Source organism: Staurois parvus, unplaced genomic scaffold (genome assembly GCF_062004578.1).
Source record: "Staurois parvus isolate SC_StPar_1 unplaced genomic scaffold, SC_StPar_1.0 ptg001422l, whole genome shotgun sequence".
Taxonomy (NCBI): Eukaryota; Metazoa; Chordata; class Amphibia; order Anura; family Ranidae; genus Staurois; species Staurois parvus.
In genome coordinates this window covers 709,658-737,584 of record NW_028319218.1, presented here as the reverse complement: position 1 = coordinate 737,584, position 27,927 = coordinate 709,658, and the positions used below count along the sequence as shown (strand labels likewise).

General features: G+C 46.9%; 1 protein-coding gene across 1 annotated transcript in view; it reads right to left on the bottom strand.

Annotated features, from left to right (window-relative positions):
- NOX5 (NADPH oxidase 5) overlaps positions 1-27,927 on the bottom strand; it is a 219,624-nt gene that overhangs the window by 179,253 nt on the left and 12,444 nt on the right. The window contains exons 3-7 of the mRNA XM_089662068.1: positions 25,751-25,961; positions 13,927-14,161; positions 9,228-9,381; positions 5,101-5,276; positions 2,880-3,062 (exon numbers count right to left, since the gene is read on the bottom strand). Of these exons, the coding sequence (XP_089518194.1) occupies positions 2,880-3,062; positions 5,101-5,276; positions 9,228-9,381; positions 13,927-14,161; positions 25,751-25,961 (959 nt within the window). The remainder of the gene's footprint in view (positions 1-2,879; positions 3,063-5,100; positions 5,277-9,227; positions 9,382-13,926; positions 14,162-25,750; positions 25,962-27,927) is intronic.

Here is a 27,927-nt window from a genome sequence, read left to right as displayed (position 1 = left end):
TTGTGATACCAGATTATCACTCTATTGACTTTTTATTCTTCTTAGCGCTGCACTTCATTATTTTAGTTTGACTGTTTATATTTAATGCATTATGGTTGCCTAATGTGTTCTAGCTGCTGACATCTATTAGAGCGCTCACTACCTATTTTATATGTAACAATAAAAACCTGATCGGGGTTCTAATCCCTCTTCATTCTGCCTAAAATTTAAGAAGGAAAAAAAATTGGTTGCAGTTGCACTTTAGGTAAATAAAAGCTCAATTTTATTTCACACAAAGTCCTCACACACACGGGACGTTTTACAGCGGCTGTTCTTGCCTTTTGATGTTTTTTTCTACAGCTAGTAAACCCCCCAGCGTGTTCTCCTATGTGTCCATCCCCGGCGTGTTCTCCTATGTGTCCATCCCCCGGCATGTTCTCCTATGTGTCCATCCCCCGGCATGTTCTCCTATGTGTCCATCCCCCGGCATGTTCTCCTATGTGTCCATCCCCCGGCATGTTCTCCTATGTGTCCATCCCCCCATGTTCTCCTATGTGTCCATCCCCCGGCATGTTCTCCTAGGTGTCCATCCCCCAGCATGTTCTCCTATGTGTCCATCCCCCGGCATGTTCTCCTATGTGTCCATCCCCCAGCATGTTCTCCTAGGTGTCCATCCCCCCATGTTCTCCTATGTGTCCATCCCCCCATGTTCTCCTATGTGTCCATCCCCCAGCATGTTCTCCTATGTGTCCATCCCCCCATGTTCTCCTATGTGTCCATCCCCCGGCATGTTCTCCTAGGTGTCCATCCCCCAGCATGTTCTCCTATGTGTCCATCCCCCGGCATGTTCTCCTAGGTGTCCATCCCCCAGCATGTTCTCCTAGGTGTCCATACACACACAGACTGGAATCAACGTTTTTTGGCTGAAAAAAAAAAACAGGACTAGTGAGTTTCTAGAGGAGTTTTTTTAGCAGTAAAAGCGCTCTAATGCCGGAAAATGTGGAAAAATGCAGTAAAACGCCACAAACCGGAGTTTTTGGGCGTTTTCTTAACCAAAAAAAAATTTTTGTAAAAAAAAAAAATGCTAAAAAATGGAAACGTGGGAAAACGCTGCTAAATGCTAATGGGAAATGCTTGTCATGTCATGTTTTTAACATGACTTTACACAGCTAATGTTACCAGCATTATTAACCCCCCCAGTGTGCATGGAGCCAAATAGAGCTTTCTTTTGGTGGTATTTACTCACCGCTGGGGGTTTTATTTGTTGTGCTATAAACAAAAAAAGAGCAAAACATTTGGAAAAAAAAAGTTTCTTTGCTTCTGTTATAATATTTTGCAAACAGGTAATTTTTCTCCTTCGCTGATGTGCGTTTATGAGGCTGTACTGATATGCGGCACTGATGGGCACTGATAGGTGGCACTGATGAGACCGACATCAACTTGTACCAGAGTGATGGGAAGAGAAGAGTATGGAGAAGGAACTGCTCATGATCCTAAGCATACCACCTCATCAGTGATCATGGTGGTGGTAGTGCCATGGCGTGGGCATGTATGGCTGCCAATGGAACTGCTTCTCTTGTATTTATTGATGATGTGACTGCTGACAGAAGCAGCCGGATGAATTGTGAAGTGTTTCGGGAATATTATCGGCTCATATTCAGCCAAATGCTTCACAACTCATTGGACGCTTCACAGTGCAGATGGACAATGACCCAAAGCAGACTGCAAAAGCAACCAAAGAGTTGTTTAAGGGAAAGAAGTGGAATGTTCTGCAATGGCCAAGTCAATCACCTGACCTGAATCCGATTGAGCATTTCACTTGCTGAAGACAAAACTGAAGGGAAAATGCCCCAAGAACAAGCAGGAACTGAAGACAGTTGCAGTAGAGGCCTGGCAGAGCATCACCAGGGATGAAACCCAGCGTCTGGTGATGTCTATGCGTTCCACACTTCAGGCTGTCATTGACTGCAAAGGATTTGCAACCAAGTATTAAAAAGTGAAAGTTTGATTTATGATTATTATTCTGTCCCATTACTTTTGGTCCCTTAACAAGTGGGAGGCACATATGCAAACTGTTGTAATTCCTACACCGTTCACCTGATTTGGATGTAAATACCCTCAAATTAAAGCTGACAGTCTGCAGTTAAAGCGCATCTTGTTCGTTTCATTTCAAATCCATTGTGGTGGTGTATAGAGCCAAAAATGTTAGAATTGTGTCCACGTCCCAATATTTATGGACCTGACTGTATATACATACATACATACATATATATATATATATATATATATATATATATATATATATATATATATATATGTCATGTTTCACATGACTGTCATATGCCTTTAAGTGTTCTCTGTATTTTGTCTCTGCGCCTCCCTTTCCTCTGGTTTAGTTCATGCTGTATAGATAGCCCCACCCCTTTTCCCAGAAAGGCATTTCAGCTTCAAGCCTCATGTCATGAAGCAGATCACATTATGATCTTTTGACCGATCCGATGTTCATTGTTGTAAGATTCTCTCAGTTTATGGAATAAACTTCACAAGATCTACAAGGTGTCATCTGATCGAGTCACTGCCTGTGTCATTCAACTAAGATTGGAGTTGTCGCTATCTCATCACAACTGGAAGTTACAGAGATCACACTTTCAATGCTTAGATTGGAGAGGCAGAACAATATATACACATGATTTCGCACACCCGTGCCGCCCGGTAGCAGAATTTCGGCTATAGGGTGGACGGGACGCGGTTAAAAAAAAGTTCTGGGAGCGGATACCGATTTCTGACAGGTACCCACTCCCACGTCCGCTCTGCTCGCCTAGGCTACTATTCTTTGTCTGAATTGTCACTTTTATGATCGAATTTCGGGAAAAAAAACGAAACATCTATAATGAAAGCACCTTGGAGGGTAGGAGGTTCACCTCCACGATGTACAACCCCCCCATACGGGATGCAGCCACTCCGATGAGCTTCTCCAACAGAAACAGGAGTCCCGGCACCAGGAACCACTTCCAGAATTTGGGGGTGTGAAGATATAGGAGAATCCAGGACCAGATATAGGACAGATGCGTCCAGTAAAACACCTGCAGAGGGAAGAACGATCCCTATTACAGCCTCACCCAGAGACTTTGTAAAATGTTACCATTTCCCCAAATATTCCCCCATCATTTATCAGCAGTGACTTAATGTGAACCTTGACTTGGAAAATAAAGACTTTCCTCACTTTGACCCTCCCCCCCCCCCCCCCCCCCGACTACCACCACTGCAGTAATCCAGGGCCGTCTTAATAGTATCATGGGCTCCTGCACTGGGGCCCCTACCAGCGTGTCCCAATGTACGCACCTACTCTCAAGAGTTAAAGTATAAATAGTTGATAGAATGAAATATGTTTATTAGAAATTTAAATAAAGTTGACTTTAAACAATAAGAAAACACGCGATAAATCAAAGACTAATCAACACAAAGGGCAGAGTACGGGGGGGGGGGGGGGGTATGGGGCAGAAGGGCACAGTACAGGGGGGAGTAAGGAGGGCACAGTACAGGGGGGAGGGAGGAGGGCACAGTACAGGGGGAGTCAGGAGGGCACAGTACAGGGGGGAGTAAGGAGGGCACAGTACAGGGGGGAGTCTGGAGGGCACAGTACAGGAGGAGTCAGGAGGGCACAGTACAGGAGGAGTCAGGAGGGCACAGTATAGGGGGAGTCAGGAGGGCACAGTACAGGAGGAGTCAGGAGGGCACAGTATAGGAGGAGTCAGGAGGGCACAGTATAGGGGGAGTCAGGAGGGCACAGTACAGGAGGAGTCAGGAGGGCACAGTACAGGAGGAGTCAGGAGGGCACAGTACAGGAGGAGTCAGGAGGGCACAGTACAGGGGGGAGTCAGGAGGGCACAGTACAGGAGGAGTCAGGAGGGCACAGTACAGGGGGGAGTCAGGAGGGCACAGTACAGGGGGGAGTCAGGAGGGCACAGTACAGGAGGAGTCAGGAGGGCATAGTACAGGGGGGTCAGGAGGGCACAGTACAGGGAGAGTCAGGAGGGCACAGTACAGGGGGGAGTCAGGAGGGCACAGTACAGGAGGAGTCAGGAGGGCATAGTACAGGGGGGTCAGGAGGGCACAGTACAGGGAGAGTCAGGAGGGCACAGTACAGGAGGAGTCAGGAGGGCACAGTACAGGGGGAGTCAGGAGGGCACAGTACAGGGGGAGTCAGGAGGGCACAGTATAGGGGGAGGCAGGAGGGCACAGTACAGGGGGGAGGGAGGAGGGCACAGTACAGGGGGAGTCAGGAGAGCACAGTATAGGGGGAGGCAGGAGGGCACAGTACAGGGGGGAGGGAGGAGGGCACAGTACAGGGGGGAGTCAGGAGGGCACAGGACTGGGATCAGGAGGGCACAGTACAGGGGGGAGTCAGGAGGGCACAGTACAGGGGGAGTCAGGAGAGCACAGTATAGGGGGAGTCAGGAGGGCACAGTATAGGGGGAGTCAGGAGGGCACAGTATAGGGGGAGTCAGGAGGGCACAGTACAGGGGGAGTCAGGAGGGCACAGTATAGGGGGAGTCAGGAGGGCACAGTATAGGGGGAGTCAGGAGGGCACAGTACAGGGGGAGTCAGGAGGGCACAGTACAGGGGGAGTCAGGACAGCACAGTATAGGGGGAGTCAGGAGAGCACAGTATAGGGGGAGTCAGGAGGGCACAGTACAGGGGGGAGGGAGGAGGGCACAGTACAGGGGGGAGTCAGGAGGGCACAGTACAGGAGGAGTCAGGAGAGCACAGTACAGGGGGAGTCAGGAGAGCACAGTATAGGGGGAGTCAGGAGGGCACAGTACAGGGGGGAGTCTGGGAATTGCACAGGTGGCCACCTATCACAGGACCACGCTTGGAGTCACTGAGCTCCTGAGAGCGACCCATTCTTTCACCAATGTTTGTAGAAGCCGTCTGCATGCCTAGGGGCTTGATTGTTTACACCTGTGTCCATGGAGGGGATTGGAACACCTGAATCACATGATTGGGAGGGCGGGGCCAATACTTTCGGCAATATAGTGTATATCAGCATGCACAGATTTCTATTTCTTTGAGTCGCATGTCAGTAAATCGGCTCATCTCAAGTGACAAACTTTTACTGACCTCAAAGTGCCCCCCTTTCCTGACGAAGGTGCTGGAGCAGACAAGCATCAGGCAGACAAGCAGCTGCAGCAAGATCCCAGTGACGGAGGCGCTCCCATGGATCCATCCAATGCCGGGCCGCAGAGTGAGGAAATACTCCCAGAAGGTGAAGGTACCCGGGTCAATGGAGTTCTTTACTGGGGGGGGGGGCAGATTCCATGGTGAGGTCACATCGCATACATAACATGAGCTATCCTCAGATCATAAAGGCTGCCGTTTCACTACTATATGCCTTTTACACCCATATAAAAGAAAACTATATTTGAATATACTATATTTTATATTTTAAAAATACTTTTCCCAAATATATACTGCATGTTGAAGAAAAAAAAAATTATATATATACACACACACTGAAATGCATTTTTATTCCAAAATATATGAAATTATTTTTTTTTTTTATGTTTAAAAATATATCTTTTTTAAATATATTCTTCAGATTTTTTTTTTAAATATTCTTTCCAAATATATGCTGCATGTTGAAATGCGTTTTTTTATAGAATACAAAATATGTGAAAAATATTTTTAAAAATATATATATTTTTTAAATATATTCTTCAGATTTTTTTCAACATATAAAAAAGTCATTTTCACACATATTTTTACATATATTTGTAAATGCATTCCAAAAATGTAGATTTTCTATTTTTAAAGACATACAGTATATTTGAAATGTATTTTTAAAAATATTTTTAATATATTTTGTAATAAAAATGCATTTCAACATGCAGTTAAAAAAAAAATATATATATATTATATATATATTTATATATATATATATATATATATATATATATATATACATTTTTTAAATTGAAATATATTTTGAAATATATTGAATACGGCCAAAATTGCAGCATTTCAAATATATGTCAATATATTTGGGAAGAATATTTTTAAAATATATTTCAAATGTATTTTTCTTCCGTGTGGGCATAAGTCATACTGTTATCAATACCTTCCTGCCACTTAAATTTTAATTTAAACAGCTTTTTCATACGAGGCGGTATCAAAAAATTTCGAGACTAGTTTTGTAACAAGCCAACAGATGGCAGCACAGGGCTGCAGGCACAGTCACAGGGAGCACCGACCTTCGTAAGTCAGTGTGCCAAAAGACATTGTCCTGTGTACATCGGGAACTGTGCAACTGGTGCTATTCTGACCACGTCTGCCATTTCATCATGGACAGCGAGTTAGAAAAAAGAGCAAACGTGAAATTCTGTGTATAACCGGGCAAATCTGCCGCAGAGACGTTTGACGTGGTTTGGCAAGTTTATGGCGATGCTCCCCTTGTATGTATGACCTTGGCTATGAGTATTTATTTATTTATTTCAGGTACTTATATAGCGCCGTCAATTTACGCAGCACTTTTACACTTACAGTGAAGGAAATGCGTATTTGCTCCTCGGCTGATGTTGAATGTTCGCCCCTCACAAAGAAATGATCGGTCTAAAAATCGAATGTATTATAACACTGAGAGACAGGATAGCAACAACAAATTCAGCAGAAATGCGTCTAACAAATGATGACTGATCTGCATGTTCATGAGGGAAAGAAGGATTTGATCCCCTATCATTCAGCAGGATTTCTGGCTCCCGGGTGTCTTTCATACAGGTAACAAGCTGAGATTAGAAGCAGTCTCTTAACCACTTCCCGTCCACCCGTTGTATATAAATGGCTTCCCCGCCCCCTGCTTGTGCGCGCTCCCTGGGAGCGCGCAGCACCGCGATCCGGTGCCCGCTTTATCCTCCAGACACAGTGGAACGACGATCGCTGTACGGGACCTCTGTGTGAGGTCCCGATCATGTGATCACTGATTGGCCAATCAGTGATCACATGCAGACTAGTAAGCAAGATGTCACTTCTGACATCATTGCTTAATACGTGTGAAATCTGTGAATGATCACAGAGATCACACGGTACAGGGCTATTCACAACTGCCTTGTACCATGTGACAAGCTGTGTCCAATCACAGCTCTCACAGTATTTCTCAATGGCTGCAAGAACGCAGCCTGAGAGAAGGAGAAATGATTGCTTTTACAGCCTTCTTCATCACCCCCCACAAGCAGTACAGTGTTACCACGGTGACACTGTACTGCTAGGGTGACAGTATGTAAGAAAAACCCCCAACAAAATAAATAATAATATAAAAAAATTAAAATGTAAAAAATTTTTAAAACATTTTAATTTTTGGTTATTAGCTAATTTGGGTTATTTTTTTTTTTTAACTAAAAAGATAACTGAATACATTTTGGACAATATTTATGATGAAATATTTATTTGCAAAATTTTATAAGAAAAACACCTTTTTTCAAAATTTTTGGACTTTTTCATTTATATAGCAAAAAAAAAAAAACAAATCCCAGTGGTGAATAAATACCACCAAAATAAAGCTTTATTGGTCTCAAAAAAATGCTAAAATATTCATATGGGTACAGTGTTGCATGACCGCGCAATTGTCATTCAAAGTGTGATAGCGCTGAAAGCTGAAAATTGGCCTGGACTGGAAGGGGGGAAAGGGAGTGCTGCTAATCTCATTGTGTTACCTGTATAAAAGACACCTGTCCACAGGAGCAATCAAACCATCAGATTCCAAACTCTCCACCATGGCAAAGACCAAAGAGCTGTCCAAGGATGTCAGGGACAAGATGGTAGACCTACACAAGGCTGGACTGGGCTACCAAACTATGGCCAAGCAGCTTGGTGAGAAGGTGACAACAGTTGGTGCAATCATTCACAAATGGAAGAAAACACAAAACAAGTGTCAGTCTCCCTAGGTCTGGTGCACCATGCAAGATCTCACCTCATGGAGTGTCAATGATCATGAGAACAGTGAGGAATCATCCCAGAACTACACGTGAGGATCTTGTCAATGATCTCCAGGCAGCTGGGACCACAGTCACCAAGAAAACAATTGGTAACACACTACGCCGACAAGGACTGAAATCCTGCAGTGCCCGCAAGGTCCCTCTGCTCAAGAAAGCCCATGTCCAGGCCTGTCTGAAGTCTGCCACTGAACATCTGAATGATGCAGAGGAGGACTGGTGGGAAGTGTTGTGGTCAGATTAGACCAAAATCCAGCTCTTTGGCATCAACTCGCCATGTTTGGAGGAGGAGGAATGCTGCCTATGATCCCAAGAACACCATCCCAACTGTGAAACATGGTGGTGGAAACATTCTGCTTTGGGGGTGTTTTTCTGCTAAGGGGACAGGACAACTGCACCGCAATGAAGGGACGATGGATGGGGCAATGTACCATCAAATCTTGGGTGAGAACCTTCTTCCCTCTGCCAGGACATTGAAAATGGGTGGTGGATGGGTTTTCCATCATGACAATGACCCAAAACACACGGCCAAGGCAACAAAGGAGCGGCTCAAGAAGAAGCACATTAAGGTCCCGGAGTGGCCTAGCCAGTCTCCAGACCTTCATCCGACTGAAAATCTGTGGAGGGAGCTGAAAGTTCGAGTTGTCAAACGTCATCCACCAAACCTTAATGACTTGGAGAGGATCTGCCAAGAGGAGTGGGCCAATATCCCTCCTGAGATGTGTGTGAACCTGGGGGCCAACTCCAGGAAACATCTGACCTCTGTGATTGCCAACAAGGGATTGGCCACCAAGTACTAAGTCATGTTTTGTGAAGAGGATCAAATCCTTATTTCCCTCATGAACATGCAGATCAGTCATCATTTGTTAGACGCATTTCTGCTGAATTTGTTGTTGCTATTCTGTCTCTCAGTGTTACACCGAACATTCCATTGTTAGACCGATCGTTTCTGTGTGAGGGGCGAACATTCAACATCAGCCGGGGAGCAAATACGCATTTCCTTCACTGTATATATTATACATTCATCAGTCCCCGCCCCCGAGGAGCGTACAATCTAAGGTCCCTAACTCACATTCATACATACACACACTAGGGGCCAATTTAGACAGGAGCCAATTCACCTACCCGCATGTCTTTGGAGTGTGGGAGGAAACCAGAGTCCCCGGAGGAAACCCATGCAGGCACAGGGAGAACATGGAAACTCTAGGCAGGTACACTTCTTATTCATGAATATACTTCCAAATGATGTTGTTTTGCACTTACTGAAATTGATCACGTGGGCAGCTGTGTGGACCCAGGTGAAGACGAATATCACGTATCCAACCAGCTCATGCAGGAAGATATTCTGGTCTAGTGGAAGGAAATGCGATACAAATGTAGCGCGGAGCCACGTCAGGCAGCGGCGGAGCATCAGGACCTGAAAGCAGAAAGGTAGGCGACGTCCTTGTTGGCGATGACAACATTTATCTTTGTCAATATGAATGTTCTCTCACAGGGGCGGACTGACCATTTGGAAACTCAGGCACTGCCCGAGGGCCCGGGGTCAGTAGGGGGCCCCATGAGATGCCCCTGGTACCTTTTTCATAGGCTTTTTTGAGTTTGGGCAAGGACACAGGGACCCCATGTTCCCCTATTGCCCGGGGGCCCCATGAGTTGTCAGTCCGCCCCTGTTCTCTCAGTATCAGAAATACAGTCCCGCCATTTGGTCTGCTCTGCAAATGCTTTATATATCTGACGAAAGTGATCCTTAAAATGTAAAAAAAAAATAAATGCATATATTACTATTTACCAGAAAGTGGTGGCTGCATTAGCTTTCTTTTTTTTTACGCTCTTTTTCGTTTATTTTCAACCGATGATCCTGCCGGTACCACACTTCCTGTCCTAGGGTGACAACGCACTCAGTGTACAGTATCTGTGAAAAGATATTGCTAATCCATCTCCGTTGACTGCCTGGAACTCTGGCTCCACCTCCTGGAACATGTGACTGTGCACATCATCTGAGAAGGGAAGAACTGGGGATGTAGTCTTCCCAGGATGCCTCTCTGCGGCCAGGGCTACATCCCCAGTGCCTCACTCAACCAGGAAATAGAAAAAAAAGGTAAAAGCAAAAAATGACTGTTAGGGTTCATGTACACTGCAGCTGATAAACTCACGTTTAGGAGATGTTCTGCGTTTTTTTTCAGCAGCCCCTGAACTCTCCCTAATGTTCTCCTATGTGTCCGTGTACATATCTTCATTTACAGGCATTTGAGTTTACAGTCATTTTTTTGAACACAGAAAACTTGCGTTCAGCAGTCGATTTTATCAGCGTTTCAAATGCAAAACGCTTGTAAACGCGGCAAATCGTGTTTATAAGTGTTTGCGTTTTAAATTTTTTTCTAACTCTTCTAGTTCCCTATGCTGTCTAGAGCCTTTTTTCATCATGAAAAATGCATGCAAAGTGTTTTCAAAGTACTCAGATGGACAAAACACTGAACACAGGATGTTCCTACCAAGCTTGTCACACATTGTAATTCACATCTCAGACCTCTCCCACCCTTGGAAACAAAAGATATGTTAATGACCATTCACGCCTCAGACCTCTCCCACCCTCGGAAACAAAAGATATGTTAATGACCATTCACGCCTCAGCCCTCTCCCACCCTCAGAAACAAAAGATATGTTAATGACCATTCATGCCTCAGACCTCTCCCACCCTCGGAAACAAAAGATATGTTAATAACCATTCACGCCTCAGACCTCTCCCATCCTTGGAAACAAAAGATATGTTAATGACCATTCACGCCTCAGACCTCTCCCACCCTTGGAAACAAAAGATATGTTAATAACCATTCACGCCTCAGACCTCTCCCACCCTTGGAAACAAAAGTTACAGTATATATATATATATATATATATACTGCACGTTAATGCTTTTTTTTTATTACAAAATATATGAAAAATATTTTTAAAAATACACTTCAAATATACTGTATGTCTTCAAAAATACAAATCTACATTTTTGGAATGCATTTACAAATATATGTAAAAACTATATTTTTTTTATGTAAAAAAAATTTGAAAAATATATTAAAAAAATATATGTTTAAAAGTTTATATTTTTTAAATATATTCTTCGGATTACAAATACAAAAATCATTTTAACATATATTTGTAAATGCATTCCAAAAATGTAGATTTGTATTTTTGAAGACATACAGTATATTTGAAGTGTATTTTTAAAAAATATTTTTCATATATTTTGTAATAGAAATTTCAAAATGCAATATACAGTCATGGCCGAAATTGTTGGCACCCTTGATATTTCTCCAGGAAATCATGTATTTCTCACGAAACGTATTGCATTAACACATGTTTTGCTATACACATGTTTATTCCCTTTGTGTGTATTGGGACAAAACAAAAAAAGGGAGGAAAGAAAGCAAATTCGACATAATGTCACACAAACCTCCAAAAATGGGCTGGACAAAAGTATTGGCACCCTTTCACAACTGCGGATAAATAAGAATGTTACAAGCATGTGATGCTCCTGTAAACTCACCTGGGGCAAGTAACAGGTGTGGGCAATATAGAAATCACACCTGAAAGCAGATAAAAAGGAGAGACGTTCACTTAACCTTTGCATTGTGTGTCTGTCTGTGCCACACTAAGCATGGACAACAGAAAGAGGAGACGAGAACTGTCTGAGGACCTGAGAACCAAAATTGTGGCAAAATATCAACAATCTCAAGGTTACAAGTCCATCTCCAGAGAACTAGATTTGCCTTTGTCCACAGTGCGCAACATTATCAAGAAGTTTGCAACCCATGGCACTGTAGCTAATCTCCCTGGTCGTGGACGGATGAGGAAAATTGATGAAAGATTGCAACGCAGAATAGTCCGGATGGTGGATAAGCAGCCCCAAACATGTTCCAAAGACATTCAAGCTGTCCTGCAGGCTCAGGGAGCATCAGTGTCAGCGCGAACTATCCGTCGACATTTAAATGAAATGAAACGCTATGGCAGGAGACCCAGGAGGACCCCACTGCTGACACAGAGACATAAAAAAGCAAGACTACAGTTTGCCAAAATGTACTTGAGTAAGCCAAAAGCCTTCTGGGAAAACGTCTTGTGGACAGATGAGACCAAGATAGAGCTTTTCGGTAAAGCACATCATTCTACTGTTTACCGAAAACGGAATGAGGCCTACAAAGAACAAAACACAGTACCTACGGTAAAATATGGTGGAGGTTCAATGATGTTTTGGGGTTGTTTTGCTGCCTCTGGCACTGGGTGCCTTGACTGTGTGCAAGGCATCATGAAATCTGAGGATTACCAAAGGATTTTGGGTCGCACTGTAGGGCCCAGTGTCAGAAAGCTGGGTTTGCGTCCAAGATCCTGGGTCTTCCAGCAGGACAATGACCCCAAACATACGTCAAAAAGCACTCAGAAATGGATGGCAAAGAAGCGCTGGAGAGTTCTGAAGTGGCCAGCAATGAGCCCAGATCTAAATCCCATTGAACACCTGTGGAGAGATCTTAAAATTGCTGTTGGGAAAAGGTGTCCTTCCAATAAGAGAGACCTGGAGCTGTTTGCAAAGGAAGAGTGGTCCAAAATTCCGGGTGAGAGGTGTCAGAAGCTTATTGATGGTTATAGGAAGCGACTGATTTCAGTTATGTTTTCCAAAGGGTGTGCAACCAAATATTAAGTTAAGGGTGCCAATACTTTTGTCCAGCCCATTTTTGGGGTTTTGTGTGACATTATGTCATATTTGCTTTTCTGCCTCTGTTTTATATTTGTTCCAATACATACAAAGGGAATAAACATGTGTATAGCAAAACATGTGTTAATGCAATACCTTTTTTGTGTGAAATACTTGATTTTCAGGAAAAATATCAAGGGTGCCAACAATTTCGGCCATGACTGTATATATATATATATATATATATATATATATATATATAGATAGATAGATATAGATATCTATCTATCTATATCTATATTATTATTATTATACAGGATTTATTATTATTATTATTATTGTTATTATTATTATTATTATACGGGATTTTTTATTATTATTATTATTATTATTATACAGGATTTATTATTATTATTATTATTATTATACAGGATTTATGGCGCCAACAGTTTGCTCAGCACTTTACAATATAACGAGAGACAATACAGCAACAATACAGTTCAATACAAGAGGGATAGGAGGGCCCTGATCCTGGGAGCTTACACTCTAGGAGATATCTATCTATCTATCTATTGAAATATATTTGGAAATATATTGAATATGGACAAAATTGTAGCATTTCAAATATATGGCAATATATTTGGGAAGAATATATTTCAAATATATTTTTCTTTCATGTGGGTATAGCTGTGCTTGATGAGCTGCATTGGAGGGCAGGGGAGACATTGGAAGTTTAATAGACCCCTGATGTCTCAATAAAGAGGACCTTTCACCTGCCCAATGCTACTAAATAAGAGGCTTGTTAGCCCCCTGTGATCGCTTTTTTCAGGGTCAATGTGGTGGAATATATTTGGGAAGAATATTTTAAAAATATATTTCAAATATATTTTTCTTCCATATGGGTAGTGGTTGCGGAATGACAACTTTGAACCTGGAAGTGATGTAATACAAGTTGCTTTTGGGTTCATTCTTCGCAGGGGAGATCAGGGAATGGATTTTTTTCCCAATCATCTCCTGCTTCAGCTGTGGGAATCCTTTACTGGGGGGTCCTATGCTCCCTGGAGGAATGGGAGAACCCAGGAATCACCATGAGTTCCAATTGCATTTAGCTATGAAATCAGGTAGTAGATCAAATTTGGGAATCTAAAGTCGGTAGGCAAACCATGTCCTTCTAGTTGAAAAAATATGGACTAAAGTATATTTAGGAGACAAGTAGATTTTCCCTTTTTGGGGTCGAAGTGTTTGTGGTCATAGTGGAATCTATAGTGAGCAGCTACCTACCACAATGAAGGCGTAGTTGAAGTTCAGACACTGACCACAGCCCTTGGCCACCATGATCCATCCTCCGAGGAAGGAATGGTTGACGGCGTTCAAGGTGAAGAGCAGAACGTTGAGGCAGCAGTAGATGCACATGAAGAGGACCTTGCTGCGGTTGTTGTGCCAGTAGGTTGGGGTCAGATAGCGAGGAGTGCGATTCTTCTTTGTTACGGTTGGTGGCCTCAGCCAGTTGGCGGCACTGACAGAAATAAACAAAACATCAAATCTGAACTCCGTGCAGATATAAAAGACACCAATGAATAATAAATAAATTAAATAAATGAATTGCGGCTCTGTATTTATGCATAAATCATTCAATGTGTGTTTTTAATCGCAAGTTGAGTAAATATCTGAGTTTGACTTGGCATCAGCCTCCTGCAATTACTGATACCCTGGGCCTGGAGGTGGATGTGGCCCTTATTATGTAAAGCTCTGGGGAACCCAGGACTCTGTAGCCACGATCTCTTGCAAAGCCAATGATAGCTCTTTCCTCCAGCTCGCTGGATCTCTCGGTCAACAGCCACCTCTGTATGACTGCGGTAGAACAATCCCACTCCCATCATCGCAGCGAGCTCTGGCGACAAGTATAGACTTCAACTCAGCAGTAGCATTCCGACCATCGTCTTCTACTTCCTACGTGACACTGACCCAAGCCCTGGCTTCTCCTTCCTTTTCCTCCTCTCTGCAACACACTGTCCTCCTGGATCTTGTAGACCTATATGGTCTCCTGAGGACTACTTCCCCCACAGTCCCAAGCGGCTCACAGCAGTTTTTACAACTCCCAAATACTGTAGTAGCTGACTTTTAAGAAACAGACACCAGTCCATGGAACTAAGACCTCCTGTGACCCATTTTCAGCTTCTATAGCACGGCTCTCAGCCTCAAAGGTCTCTGAAAACCTCGGAACCACAAAGAACATAAGTAAAGGCTGGTCCCAGGGTAGATCTGCTAAAACATGCAGTCCTTTATAGATAAGGGTGACAAGAAGCCATAAAAAGGACAACACATTTCGGCCTTCAGGTCTTAATTATGACCATGCATGTTTAAGCAGATCTACACTGGGTCCAGTCTTTACTTGTTTATACCAATCCATGGAGTTCAGCGCTGTCTTCCCCCACAGCTGATTCTTCTCAATGATGCCTATCCCTAGAGCCACCATCTTGGATTTGGGAGCCAGTTGTCACTTCCTGGTGTCTCACAGCCAGCTCACCACTGCACATGTGTGGAACTGGTCTTGCAGCCCCCTGGGACAAGTGATGTGTGGTAGTGGGAGAATGCAGATATCCCTACGTGAGACTGACCCAAGCCCTGGCTTCTCCTTCCTTTTCCTCCTCTCTGCAACACACTGTCCTCCTGGATCTTGTAGACCTATATGGTCTCCTGAGGACTACTTTCCCCACAGTCCCAAGTGGCTAACTGGAGGTTTTTACAGCTCCCAAATACTGTAGTAGCTGACTTTTAAGAAACAGACACCAGTCCATGGAACTAAGACCACCCGTGGCTCATTTTCAGCTTCTATAGCACGGCTCTCGGCCTCAAAGGTCTCTGAAAACCTTGGATCCCCAATGGACGTAAGTAAAGGCTGGTCCCAGGGTAGATCTGCTAAAACATGCAGTCCTTTATAGATAAGGGTGACAAAAAGCCATAAAAAGGACAACACATTTCGGCCTTCAGGTCTTAATTATGACCATGCATGTTTAAGCAGATCCACACTGGGTCCAGTCTTTACTTGTTTATACCAATCCATGGAGTTCAGCGCTGTCTTCCCCCACAGCCGATTCTTCTCAATAATGCCTATCCCTACAGCCACCATCTTGGATTTGGGAGCCAGTTGTCACTTCCTGGTGTCTCACAGCCAGCTCACCACTGCACATGTGTGGAACTGGTCCTGCAATCCCCTGGGGCAAGTGATGTGTGGTAGTGGGAGAAGGCAGATATCCCTACGTGAGACTGACCCAAGCCCTGACTTCTTCCTTTTCCTCCTCTCTGCAATACACTGTCCTCCTGAGGACTACTTCCCCCACAGTCCCAAGCGGCTCCCAGCAGTTTTTACAGCTCCCAAATACTGTAGTAGCTGACTTTTAAGAAACAGACACCAGTCCATGGAACTAAGACCTCCCGTGGCTCATTTTCAGCTTCTATAGCACGGCTCTCAGCCTCAAAGGTCTCTGAAAACCTCGGATCTACAATGGACCTAAGTAAAGGCTGGTCCCAGAGTAGATCTGCTAAAACATGCCCGTTTCAACCCTCAGGCCTTAATCATGGCCATGCATGTTTAAGCAGATCTACACTGGGTCCAGTCTTTACTTGTTTATACCAATCCTTGGAGTCCAGCTCTGTCTTCCACCACAGCCAATTCTTCCCAGTGCTGCCTTTCCCTAGAGCCACCATCTTGGATTTGGGAGCCGGTTGTCACTTCCTGGTGTCTCACAGCCAGCTTACCACTGCACATGTGTGGAACTGGTCCTGAAGCCCCCTGGGGCAAGTGATGTGTGGTAGTGGAAGAAGGCAGATATCATGAAAATAGATGAAAAAATGGATGAAAATAGAGGAAGTGGAAGTGGGTACCTGTCCAAAATAGGCACCCCCCCCAAAAAAAAAGTTGAAAATCAGTTAGAGGTTGGGGGGCAAGAAGAGGATTTTTGGGTGAAGGGCCACTTTAAAGTGGTTGTAAACCCTTTCATATACCCAGTGAAGTGACTGGCCTCAAGTGGGGCAGAGAGAGGAAACCAAACCTCCTACATACGTGGTACCTGTTTATCTGCAGTATTCTATTCTCTACATCTGTTCAAAGTCTAGAATTTATAACACTGAAGGGGGTAGGGAGCTGAAGTTACACTCTGCAGAGCTCAGTGAGGAGAGCTCTGAGAGCTCATTGGAGTGAAGAGTCACACCCCCTCCTCCACACAGCACACAGGAACAGAGCTGAGGCTGTGTCTTCCCCTGTCACCTTTTTATCTCTTGGTGTCAGGAACACTTGTCAGAAGTGACCCATGCAGATAGCAGAGGAAGGAGGCAGCAGACAGAAATTAATTAGTGCTCTGGATTGAGACAAGTACACACTAGAGAGGGATATGCTTTGGTCACATTTCATGTCTGAGGATTACAGCCACTTTAATGTTAAGTGTTTAACCAGCTAGATTCCTAAACTATGTTTCCAGTTTTGGATGAAGTCAAATTCCTGTCTGATCTGGTCACATGATCCTGCAACTTTGGCACTCCTGTGTGTCACTGAGCAGCAGCTGCAGGGGAGAGGAGGGAGCACCGACCACAGCTGGATTATGGGACCCTATGTGGTGACTCCATGGCTCCTGGATTGTTGAACACACCAAGACCAGAGCAGATTAAAAACCAGTAAATGTACAGATATTTTTTTACACAGGACAGGAAGTATAGGTAGCAGGAAGGAACATAGTTACCGCACGCATTAATTCCACTTTAAAGTGGAACTTCACTCTCTCAGCACGCACTACTTTTAATCCACTTGGCTACAGCATGGCTCTCCAGTTCTGGGAGGACGTCCATAGATGTCCTCCCACGCACACGTCCCCTGGGGCACGCACCGGGCGCGCTCTGTGACCGCTGTGCCCTTTGGACAGAGCTAATCACAGCTCGTGGTAAAGGGGCAATCACAGCAGCCCTTTACCATGTGATCAGCTGTGAACAATCACAGATGATTACAGGTTATCGGCATTTCCTTTCCTCACATGCTGTCTCTGTGTGAGGATATGGGAGCCAATAACTGGCTCAGTACCTAGTCTACACTGATTATCAATGCAGCCCCATCAGTGCTGGTTATCAGTGCCCATCAGTGCTGCTTCATTAGTGTAGACTTATAGGTGCCTCCTCATCAGTACAGCCTATCAGTGTTCATCAGTGCCCCTCATCAGTCCCCATCAGTGTTGCCTCATTAGTGAAGCCTCAGTTCCCTTCAGTGCATATTAGTGCAGCCTCATCAATGCCCATCAGTGCAGCCTCATCAGTGCCCATCAGTGTATACTCATCAGTGCCCATCTTTTACATCAGTGTAGTCTCATCAATGCCCATCAGTGCAGCCTCATCAATGCCCATCAGTGCAGCCTCATCAGTGCCCATCAGTGCAGCCTCATCAATGCCCATCAGTGCAGTCTCATCATTGCCCATCAGTGCAGTCTCATCATTGCCCATCAGTGCAGCCTCATCAATGCCCATCAGTGCAGTCTCATCAATGCCCATCAGTGCAGCCTCACCAATGCCCATCAGTGCAGCCTCATCATTGCCCATCAGTGCAGCCTCATCAATGCCCATCAGTGTAGTCTCATCAATGCCCATCAGTGCAGTCTCATCATTGCCCATCAGTGCAGCCTCATCAATGCCCATCAGTGTAGTCTCACCAATGCCCATCAGTGCAGTCTCATCATTGCCCATCAGTGCAGTCTCATCAATGCCTATCAGTGCAGCCTCATCAATGACCATCAGTGCAGCCTCACCAATGCCCATCTGTGCAGGCTCATCAGTGCCCATCCTAACATCAGTGCAGCCTCATCGGTCCCCATCAGTGCAGCCTCATCAGCGCTCATCAGTGAAGCAGAAAAATTACTTATTTGCAAAATTTTATAAAAGACACTCTTTTTTTCAATATTTTTGGTCTTTGTTTGTTTAGCAAAAAAATTAAAACCCCAGCGGTGATTAAATACCACCAAAAGAAAGCTCTATTTGTGTGAAAAAAATGCTAATAATTTCATATGGGTACAGTGTTGTATGACCGCACAATTGTCACTCAAAGTGTGATAGCGCTGTGTAAAGCTGGCGTACATTAGTAGAATTTTGTGTGAAATTTTTTCTTTTACGAACATCCATTCAATTTTCTGATCAACTGCTTCCTGTAGCCCCTTGAGGACGTCTTTTGATGACGAAACCTGTCGGGCAGAGCCTCCCTCTGACGTCATATTGGATACGGTTCATGTGAACGCTTTTAATTGTTCTGCAGCTTGGAAGTAGGATCCTATTTGTGCAAATAAATATTTTTTTGATACTGTACGTATTGCACTATCAGAGGCATGTTTTATCTTTCATGATCTTGTCTGGGACTACACTTTGAGTTTTCATTCGAGTTGGAGTCCGGGAAGTTCCATGCTTTGGGGCGTGATACGGGAAGCCTGCCAGTGCTCTACATAAAAAGCTGGTTGGGACCTCCTGTAATTAAGGGGTCCCCATTTCTGGTAAGCCTCCATTGGGTTCTTTGGTAGTGGTGTGCACTCTGGTGACCAGTTGAAGCAAGTTTACCTACATTTGCACTTCCAGCATTGTCTACAATAATACCATCGATTGTGGAATTTTCTTTTCATACTTATGGACTACAGTTTATGTCTATATAGATCAGGGGCGGACCGACAACTCATGGGGCCCCCGGGCAATAGGGGATCATGGGGTGGATATATGGATCAGGGGCGGACCGACAACTCATGGGGCCCCTGGGCAATAGGGGATCATGGGGCAGATATATGGATCAGGGGCGGACCGACAACTCAGGTGGCCCCTGGGCAATAGGGGATCATGGGGCGGATATATGGATCAGGGGCGGACCGACAACTCATGGGGCCCCCGGGCAATAGGGGATCATGGGGCGGATATATGGATCGGGGCGGACCGACAACTCATGGGGCCCCCGGGCAATAGGGGATCATGGGGCGGATATATGGATCAGGGGCGGACCGACAACTCATGGGGCCCCCGGGCAATAGGGGATCATGGGGCGGATATATGGATCAGGGGCGGACCGACAACTCATGGGGCCCCCGGGCAATAGGGGATCATGGGGCGGATATATGGATCAGGGGCGGACCGACAACTCAGGTGGCCCCTGGGCAATAGGGGATCATGGGGCGGATATATGGATCAGGGGCGGACCGACAACTCATGGGGCCCCCGGGCAATAGGGGATCATGGGGCGGATATATGGATCAGGGGCGGACCGACAACTCATGGGGCCCCCGGGCAATAGGGGATCATGGGGCAGATATATGGATCAGGGGCGGACCGACAACTCAGGTGGCCCCTGGGCAATAGGGGATCATGGGGCGGATATATGGATCAGGGGCGGACCGACAACTCATGGGGCCCCCGGGCAATAGGGGATCATGGGGCGGATATATGGATCAGGGGCGGACCGACAACTCAGGTGGCCCCTGGGCAATAGGGGATCATGGGGCGGATATATGGATCAGGGGCGGACCGACAACTCATGGGGCCCCCGGGCAATAGGGGATCATGGGGCGGATATATGGATCAGGGGCGGACCGACAACTCATGGGGCCCCCGGGCAATAGGGGATCATGGGGCGGATATATGGATCAGGGGCGGACCGACAACTCATGGGGCCCCCGGGCAATAGGGGAACATGTGGCGGATATATGGATCAGGGGCGGACCGACAACTCATGGGGCCCCCGGGCAATAGGGGAACATGGGGCGGATATATGGATCAGGGGCGGACTGACAACTCATGGGGCCCCCGGGCAATAGGGGAACATGAGGCGGATATATGGATCAGGGGTGGACTGATAACTCATGGGGCCCCCGGGCAATAGGGGACCATGGGGCGGATATATGGATCAGGGGCGGACTGACAACTCATGGGGCCCCCGGGCAATAGGGGATCATGGGGCGGATATATGGATCAGGGGCGGACCGACAACTCAGGTGGCCCCTGGGCAATAGGGGATCATGGGGCGGATATATGGATCAGGGGCGGACCGACAACTCATGGGGCCCCCGGGCAATAGGGGATCATGGGGCGGATATATGGATCAGGGGCGGACCGACAACTCATGGGGCCCCCGGGCAATAGGGGATCATGGGGCGGATATATGGATCAGGGGCGGACCGACAACTCATGGGGCCCCCGGGCAATAGGGGAACATGTGGCGGATATATGGATCAGGGGCGGACCGACAACTCATGGGGCCCCCGGGCAATAGGGGAACATGGGGCGGATATATGGATCAGGGGCGGACTGACAACTCATGGGGCCCCCGGGCAATAGGGGAACATGAGGCGGATATATGGATCAGGGGCGGACTGATAACTCATGGGGCCCCCGGGCAATAGGGGAACATGGGGCGGATATATGGATCAGGGGCGGACTGACAACTCATGGGGCCCCCGGGCAATAGGGGAACATGAGGCGGATACAGTGGGGCAAAAAAGTATTTAGTCCGCCACCAATGGTGCAAGTTCTCCCACTTACAAAGATGAGAGAGGCCTGTAATTGGCATCATAGGGAGACCTCAACTATGAGAGACAAAATGAGAAAACAAATCCAGACAATCACATTGGCTGATCTGGAAAGAATTTACCGTATTTTCCGGCGTATAAGACGACCCCCTACTTTTCCTGTTAAAATGTAGTGTTTGGGCTATACTCGCCGTATAAGACTACCCCTCTTCCAATGCACACCAGTGGGAAGAATCGTGCCCCATCATTAGTATCAGTGGGAGGAATAGTGCCCGTCATTGGTGTCAGTGGGAGGAATAGCACCCCATCATTGGTGTCAGTGGGAGGAATAGCACCCCATCATTGGTGTCAGTGGGAGGAATAGTGCCCCATCATTAGTATCAGTGGGAGGAATAGTGCCCGTCATTGGTGTCAGTGGGAGGAATAGCACCCCATCATTGGTGTCAGTGGGAGGAATAGCACCCCATCATTGGTGTCAGTGGGAGGAATAGTGCCCCATCATTAGTATCAGTGGGAGGAATAGTGCCCGTCATTGGTGTCAGTGGGAGGAATAGCACCCCATCATTGGTGTCAGTGGGAGGAATAGCACCCCATCATTGGTGTCAGTGGGAGGAATAGTGTCCCATCATTGGTGTCAGTGGGAGGAATAGCACCCCATCATTGGTGTCAGTGGGAGGAATAGCACCCCATCATTGGTGTCAGTGGGAGGAATAGTGTCCCATCATTGGTGTCAGTGGGAGGAATAGCACCCCATCATTGGTGTCAGTGGGAGGAATAGTGTCCCATCATTGGTGTCAGTGGGAGGAATAGTGTCCCATCATTGGTGTCAGTGGGAGGAATAGCACCCCATCATTGGTGTCAGTGGGAGGAATAGCACCCCATCATTGGTGTCAGTGGGAGGAATAGTGTCCCATCATTGGTGTCAGTGGGAGGAATAGCACCCCATCATTGGTGTCAGTGGGAGGAATAGCACCCCATCATTGGTGTCAGTGGGAGGAATAGTGTCCCATCATTGGTGTCAGTGGGAGGAATAGTGTCCCATCATTGGTGTCAGTGGGAGGAATAGCACCCCATCATTGGTGTCAGTGGGAGGAATAGCACCCCATCATTGGCGTCAGTGGGAGGAATAGCGCCCCATCATTGGTGTCAGTGTGAGGAATCGTGCCCCATCATTGGTGTCAGTGGGAGGAATAGTGTCCCATCATTGGTGTCAGTGGGGGGTGGAATAGTGCCCCATCATTGGTGTCAGTGGGGGGGGGAATAGTGTCCCATCGTTGGTGTCAGTGGGAGGGGGGGGGAAGTGCCCCATCGTCGGTGTCAGTGGGAGGAATAATGCCCCATCATTGGTATCAGTGACACCAATGATGGGGCACTATTCCTCCCACTGACACTTGCTGACCCCTGTTCAGTATGGTGCTGCTGCAGCAAGCATATATGGTTGCAGCAGCACCTGTGCACGGCACACTTACCTTCACTTGATTTTCGCGGGGCCGCTCGGCTCCGCCTCCTCCCCGGTGATTGGCCGCCTGTGTGCCTTTCCTGAGCTACAGTTCTGGCGGCCAATCACCAGTGAGGAGGCGGAGCCGAGCAGCCGCACGAACATCCAGTGGCCGAACTGAAGGAAGGAGCAGCCGCGCTTCCGGATCCGGATCGTCGTGGGACCGGAGCCAGGTAAGAAACAGAAGCCCCTGCCCACCCCTGTACTTAGTTTCACTTCCGTTGGAAGGGGGGGGGGCGGCGGCGGCACCGCACCGCCCCCTAAAAAGTGCCAGCATGCCGTATACCGGCGTATAAGACGACCCCCGACTTTTGAGAAGATTTTCAAGGGTCAAAAAGTCGTCTTATACGCCGGAAAATACGGTATTTGCAAATTATGGTGGAAAATAAGTATTTGGTCACCTACAAACAAGCAAGATTTCTGGCTCTCACAGACCTGTACCTTCTTCTTTAAGAGGCTCCTCTGTCCTGCACTCATTACCTGTATCAATGGCACCTGTTTGAACTTATCAGTATAAAAGACACCTGTCCACAACCTCAAACAGTCACACTCCAAACTCCACTATGGTGAAGATCAAAGAGCTGTCGAAGGACACCAGAAACAAAATTGTAGACCTGCACCAGGCTGGGAAGACTGAATCTGCAATAGGCAAGCAGCTTGGTGTGAACAAATCAACTGTGGGAGCAATAATTAGAAAATGGAAGACATACAAGACCACTGATAATCTCCCTCGATCTGGGGCTCCACGCAAGATCTCACCCCGTGGGGTCAAAATGATCACAAGAACGGTGAGCAAAAATCCCAGGACCACACGGGGGGACCTAGTGAATGACCTGCAGAGAGCTGGGACCAACGTAACAAAGCCTACCATCAGTAACACACTACGACACCAGGGACTCAGATCCTGCAGTGCCAGACGTGTCCCCCTGCTTAAGCCAGTACATGTCCGGGGCCCGTCTGAAGTTTGCTAGAGAGCATTTGGATGATCCAGAAGAGGATTGGGAGAATGTCATATGGTCAGATGAAACCAAAATAGAACTGTTTGGTAGAAACACAACTCGTCGTGTTTGAAGGAGAGAGAATGCTCAGTTGCATCCAAAGAACACCATACCTACTGTGAAGCATGGGGGTGGCAACATCATGCTTTGGGGCTGTTTCTCCGCAAAGGGACCAGGACGACTGATCCATGTACAGGACAGAATGAATGGGGCCATGTATCGTGAGATTTTGAGTGCAAACCTCCTTCCATCAACAAGGGCATTGAAGATGAAACGTGGCTGGGTCTTCCAACATGACAATGATCCCAAACATACCGCCCGGGCAATGAAGGAGTGGCTTCGTAAGAAGCATTTCAAGGTCCTGGAGTGGCCTAGCCAGTCTCCAGATCTCAACCCCATAGAAAACCTTTGGAGGGAGTTGAAAGTCCGTGTTGCCCAGCGACAGCCCCAAAACATCACTGCTCTAGAGGAGATCTGCATGGAGGATGGGCCAACATACCAGCAACAGTGTGTACCAACCTTGTGAAGACTTCCAGAAAACGTCTGACCTCTGTCATTGCCAACAAAGGATATATAACAAAGTATTGACATGAACTTTTCATATTCACCAAATACTTATTTTCCACCATAATTTGCAAATAAATTCTTTCCCAATCAGCCAATGTGATTGTCTGGATTTGTTTTCTCATTTTGTCTCTCATAGTTGAGGTCTCCCTATGATGCCAATTACAGGCCTCTCTCATCTTTGTAAGGGGGGGAACTTGTACAATTGGTGGGGACTAAATACTTTTTAGCCCCACTGTATATGGATCAGGGGCGGACTGATAACTCATGGGGCCCCCGGGCAATAGGGGATCATGGGGCGGATATATGGATCAGGGGCGGACTGATAACTCATGGGGCCCCCCCGGCAATAGGGGATCATAGGGCGGATATATGGATCAGGGGCGGACTGACAACTCATGGGGCCCCCGGGCAATAGGGGAACATGGGGCGGATATATGGACCAGGGGCGGACCGACAACTCATTGGGCCCCCGGGCAATAGGGGATCATGGGGCGGATATATGGATCAGGGGCGGACTGACAACTCATGGGGCCCCCGGGCAATAGGGGATCATGGGGCGGATATATGGATCAGGGGCGGACTGACAACTCATGGGGCCCCCGGGCAATAGGGGATCATGGGGCGGATATATGGATCAGGGGCAGACTGACAACTCATGGGGCCCCTGGGCAATAGGGGATCATGGGGCGGATATATGGATCAGGGGCGGACTGACAACTCATGGGGCCCCCGGGCAATAGGGGATCATGGGGCGGATATATGGATCAGGGGCGGACTGACAACTCATGGGGCCCCCGGGCAATAGGGGATCATGGGGCGGATATATGGATCAGGGGCGGACTGACAACTCATGGGGCCCCCGGGCAATAGGGGATCATGGGGCGGATATGGATCAGGGGCGGACTGACAACTCATGGGGCCCCCGGGCAATAGGGGATCATGGGGCAGATATGGATCAGGGGCGGACTGACAACTCATGGGGCCCCCGGGCAATAGGGAATCATGGGGCCCTTGTGTCCTTGCCCACACTCAAAGCACACCCAAAAAAGCCTATAAAAAAGGTACCAGGGGCATTTCATGGGGCCCCCTACTGACCCCGGGCCCTCGGGCAGTGCCCAAGTGCTCGAATGGTCAGTCCACCCCTGATATGGATGTTTTGTTACTGTTTTTTTTTTTAATTTTTCTACTAACCTTTATATATATTTGAGGTGAATTTTTTGCACATTGAGATTTGACCTATCCTCAACCTCGATCACTCTTCAGAGGTGTGGGGGTCTTCATAGGGCTCGTAGATAACGCATTCAATTTTAGGTTCATTTGACCACATATCACGGTTTCTTACACGTATTTATGATTACTGTATCACACTCTTTACGTCTTCCAATCACAGGACGCTTTGTATTCGTGAGAAAATGCAAAGCATGCTCTGACAAACGATTTTTCTGAACCTCCATAGGAGAGTCGAATGAAATTCCATGGCCAGCTGTAGCTATGAAGACTACAAGAGTTACCTGATTGTCAGGTTCTCCATGACCTCCGGGAAATGCTCCAGTTCTTCCTTCAGTTCCTGGAATGTAATGGAACCGCTGTTGTCCTGATCAGCTGACTGGAACAGCACCAAAGTCAAAGCATCCAACTTCTCCTCCGGCAGGGAGATGGCGCTCTCCAGCAGGCAGGACTTCAGCACGGTGCGCAGCTCATCCGGCTCAATGGAACCACTGCCTGCATTGACAAACACACGGTCAGCACAACATGGACTGACCAACGTCTATTGTGATCAGGGGCGGACTGACAACTCATGGGGCCCCCGGGCAATAGGGGATCATGGGGCCCCTGTGTCCTTGCCCAAACTCAAAAAAGCCTATGAAAAAAGGTACCAGGGGCATCTCATGGGGCCCCCTACTGACCTCGGGCCCTCGGGCAGTGCCTGAGCTTCCAAATGGTCAGTCGGCCCCTGATTGTGATTCTGTAGACTTAGACTGAAGCAGTTTATCGTGGCAGCACTTAATGTTGGTTAGTATAGATCTCAGGTCTCCAAACTTTCTAGACTTTCATTTCCTTCAGACTGTAGCGGGGGCTTAATTGTAGCCCCCAGGGAGTAGTTATTGCCCCAGCATCGGTGGGAGATGAGAATGTCTCAGGCATGCTGGTCAGTGGGAGTAAAAACAATTATATGGTGCCTGTGGTCAGTAGGAGGGAAAGTGCAGTCATTGGTGTCAGTGGGAATAATAGTTCCCCTTTGTTGGTATCAGTTGGAGGAATTGTGCATCATCATTGGTATCAGTGGGAGGAATAGTGTCCCATCATTGGTGTCAGTGGGAGGAATAGTGTCCCATCATTGGTATCAGTGGGTGGAATAGTGCCCCATCATTGGTGTCAGTGGGAGGAATAGTGCCCCATCGTTGGTGTCAGTGGGAGGAATAGTGCCCCATCATTGGTGTCAGTGGGAGGAATAGTGCCCCATCATTGGTATCAGTGGGAGGAATAGTGCCCCATCATTGGTATCAGTGGGAGGAATAGTGCTCCATCATTGGTGTCAGTGGGAGGAATAGTGCCCCATCATTGGTATCAGTGGGAGGAATAGTGCCCCATCATTGGTGTCAGTGGGAGGAATAGTGCCCCATCATTGGTGTCAGTGGGAGGAATTGTGCCCCATCATTGGTGTCAGAGGGAGGATAAGTGCCCCATCGTTGGTGTCAGTGGGAGGAATAGTGCCCCATCGTTGGTATCAGTTGGAGGAATCGTGTATCATCAGTGGTGTCATTGGGAGGAATAGTGCCCCATCATTGGTGTCAGTGGGAGGAATCGTGTCCCATCATTGGTGTCAGTGGGAGGAATAGTGCCCCATCATTGGTATTAGTGAGAGGAATAGTGCCCCATCATTGGTATCAGTGGGAGGAATAGTGTCCCCTCATTGGTATCACTGGGATTAATAGTGCCCCATCATTGGTGTCATTGGGAAGAATAGTGCCCCATCGTTTGTGTTATTGGGAGGAATAGTGTCCCATTGTTGGTGTCATTGGCAGAAATAATGCCCCATCAATGATATTAGTTGTAGGAATAGTGCCCCATCACTGGTATCAATGGAATGAATAGTGCCCCATAGTTGGTGTCATTGAGAGGAATAGTACCCCATCATTGGTGCCATTGGGATGAATAATGTGCGTGGTTGGTGTCATTGGGAGGAATAGTTACCCATCATTGGTGTCAGTGAGAGAAATTATGCCCCAATGTTGGTGCAATTGGGAGACATCGTGTCCCATTGTTGGGAAGAATAGTGCACCAACAATGGTGTCAATGGGAGCAAGGAATGGTGCACCATCGTTGGTGTCATTGGGAGGAATAGTGCCCCATTTCTGGTGTCAGTGGGAGGAGTTATGCCCCAACATTGGTGTCAGTTGTGTCATAAGGCTTGGACCCTCACTACCTTCCATCCTCTACTCGCCTAATTTGCAATTTGAAATAATACAGCAGCACCTTGGTACACACTCACTCATTTCTCTAGCCTAGTAAACTGTAAAGAATAGTTGACTGTTGTTGGGTCACCTGAGTGTAAAGCTGGCCATTCACGGTTCCTGTAGGTGGCTCTATCCCACCCAACTGCCTTTTGCTGAAAAAAAACTCAAAGCAGCTGGGTGAATAATTGTCGCCCCAACAATGGCGGCATCCAATCAAATGCAGCCATTGT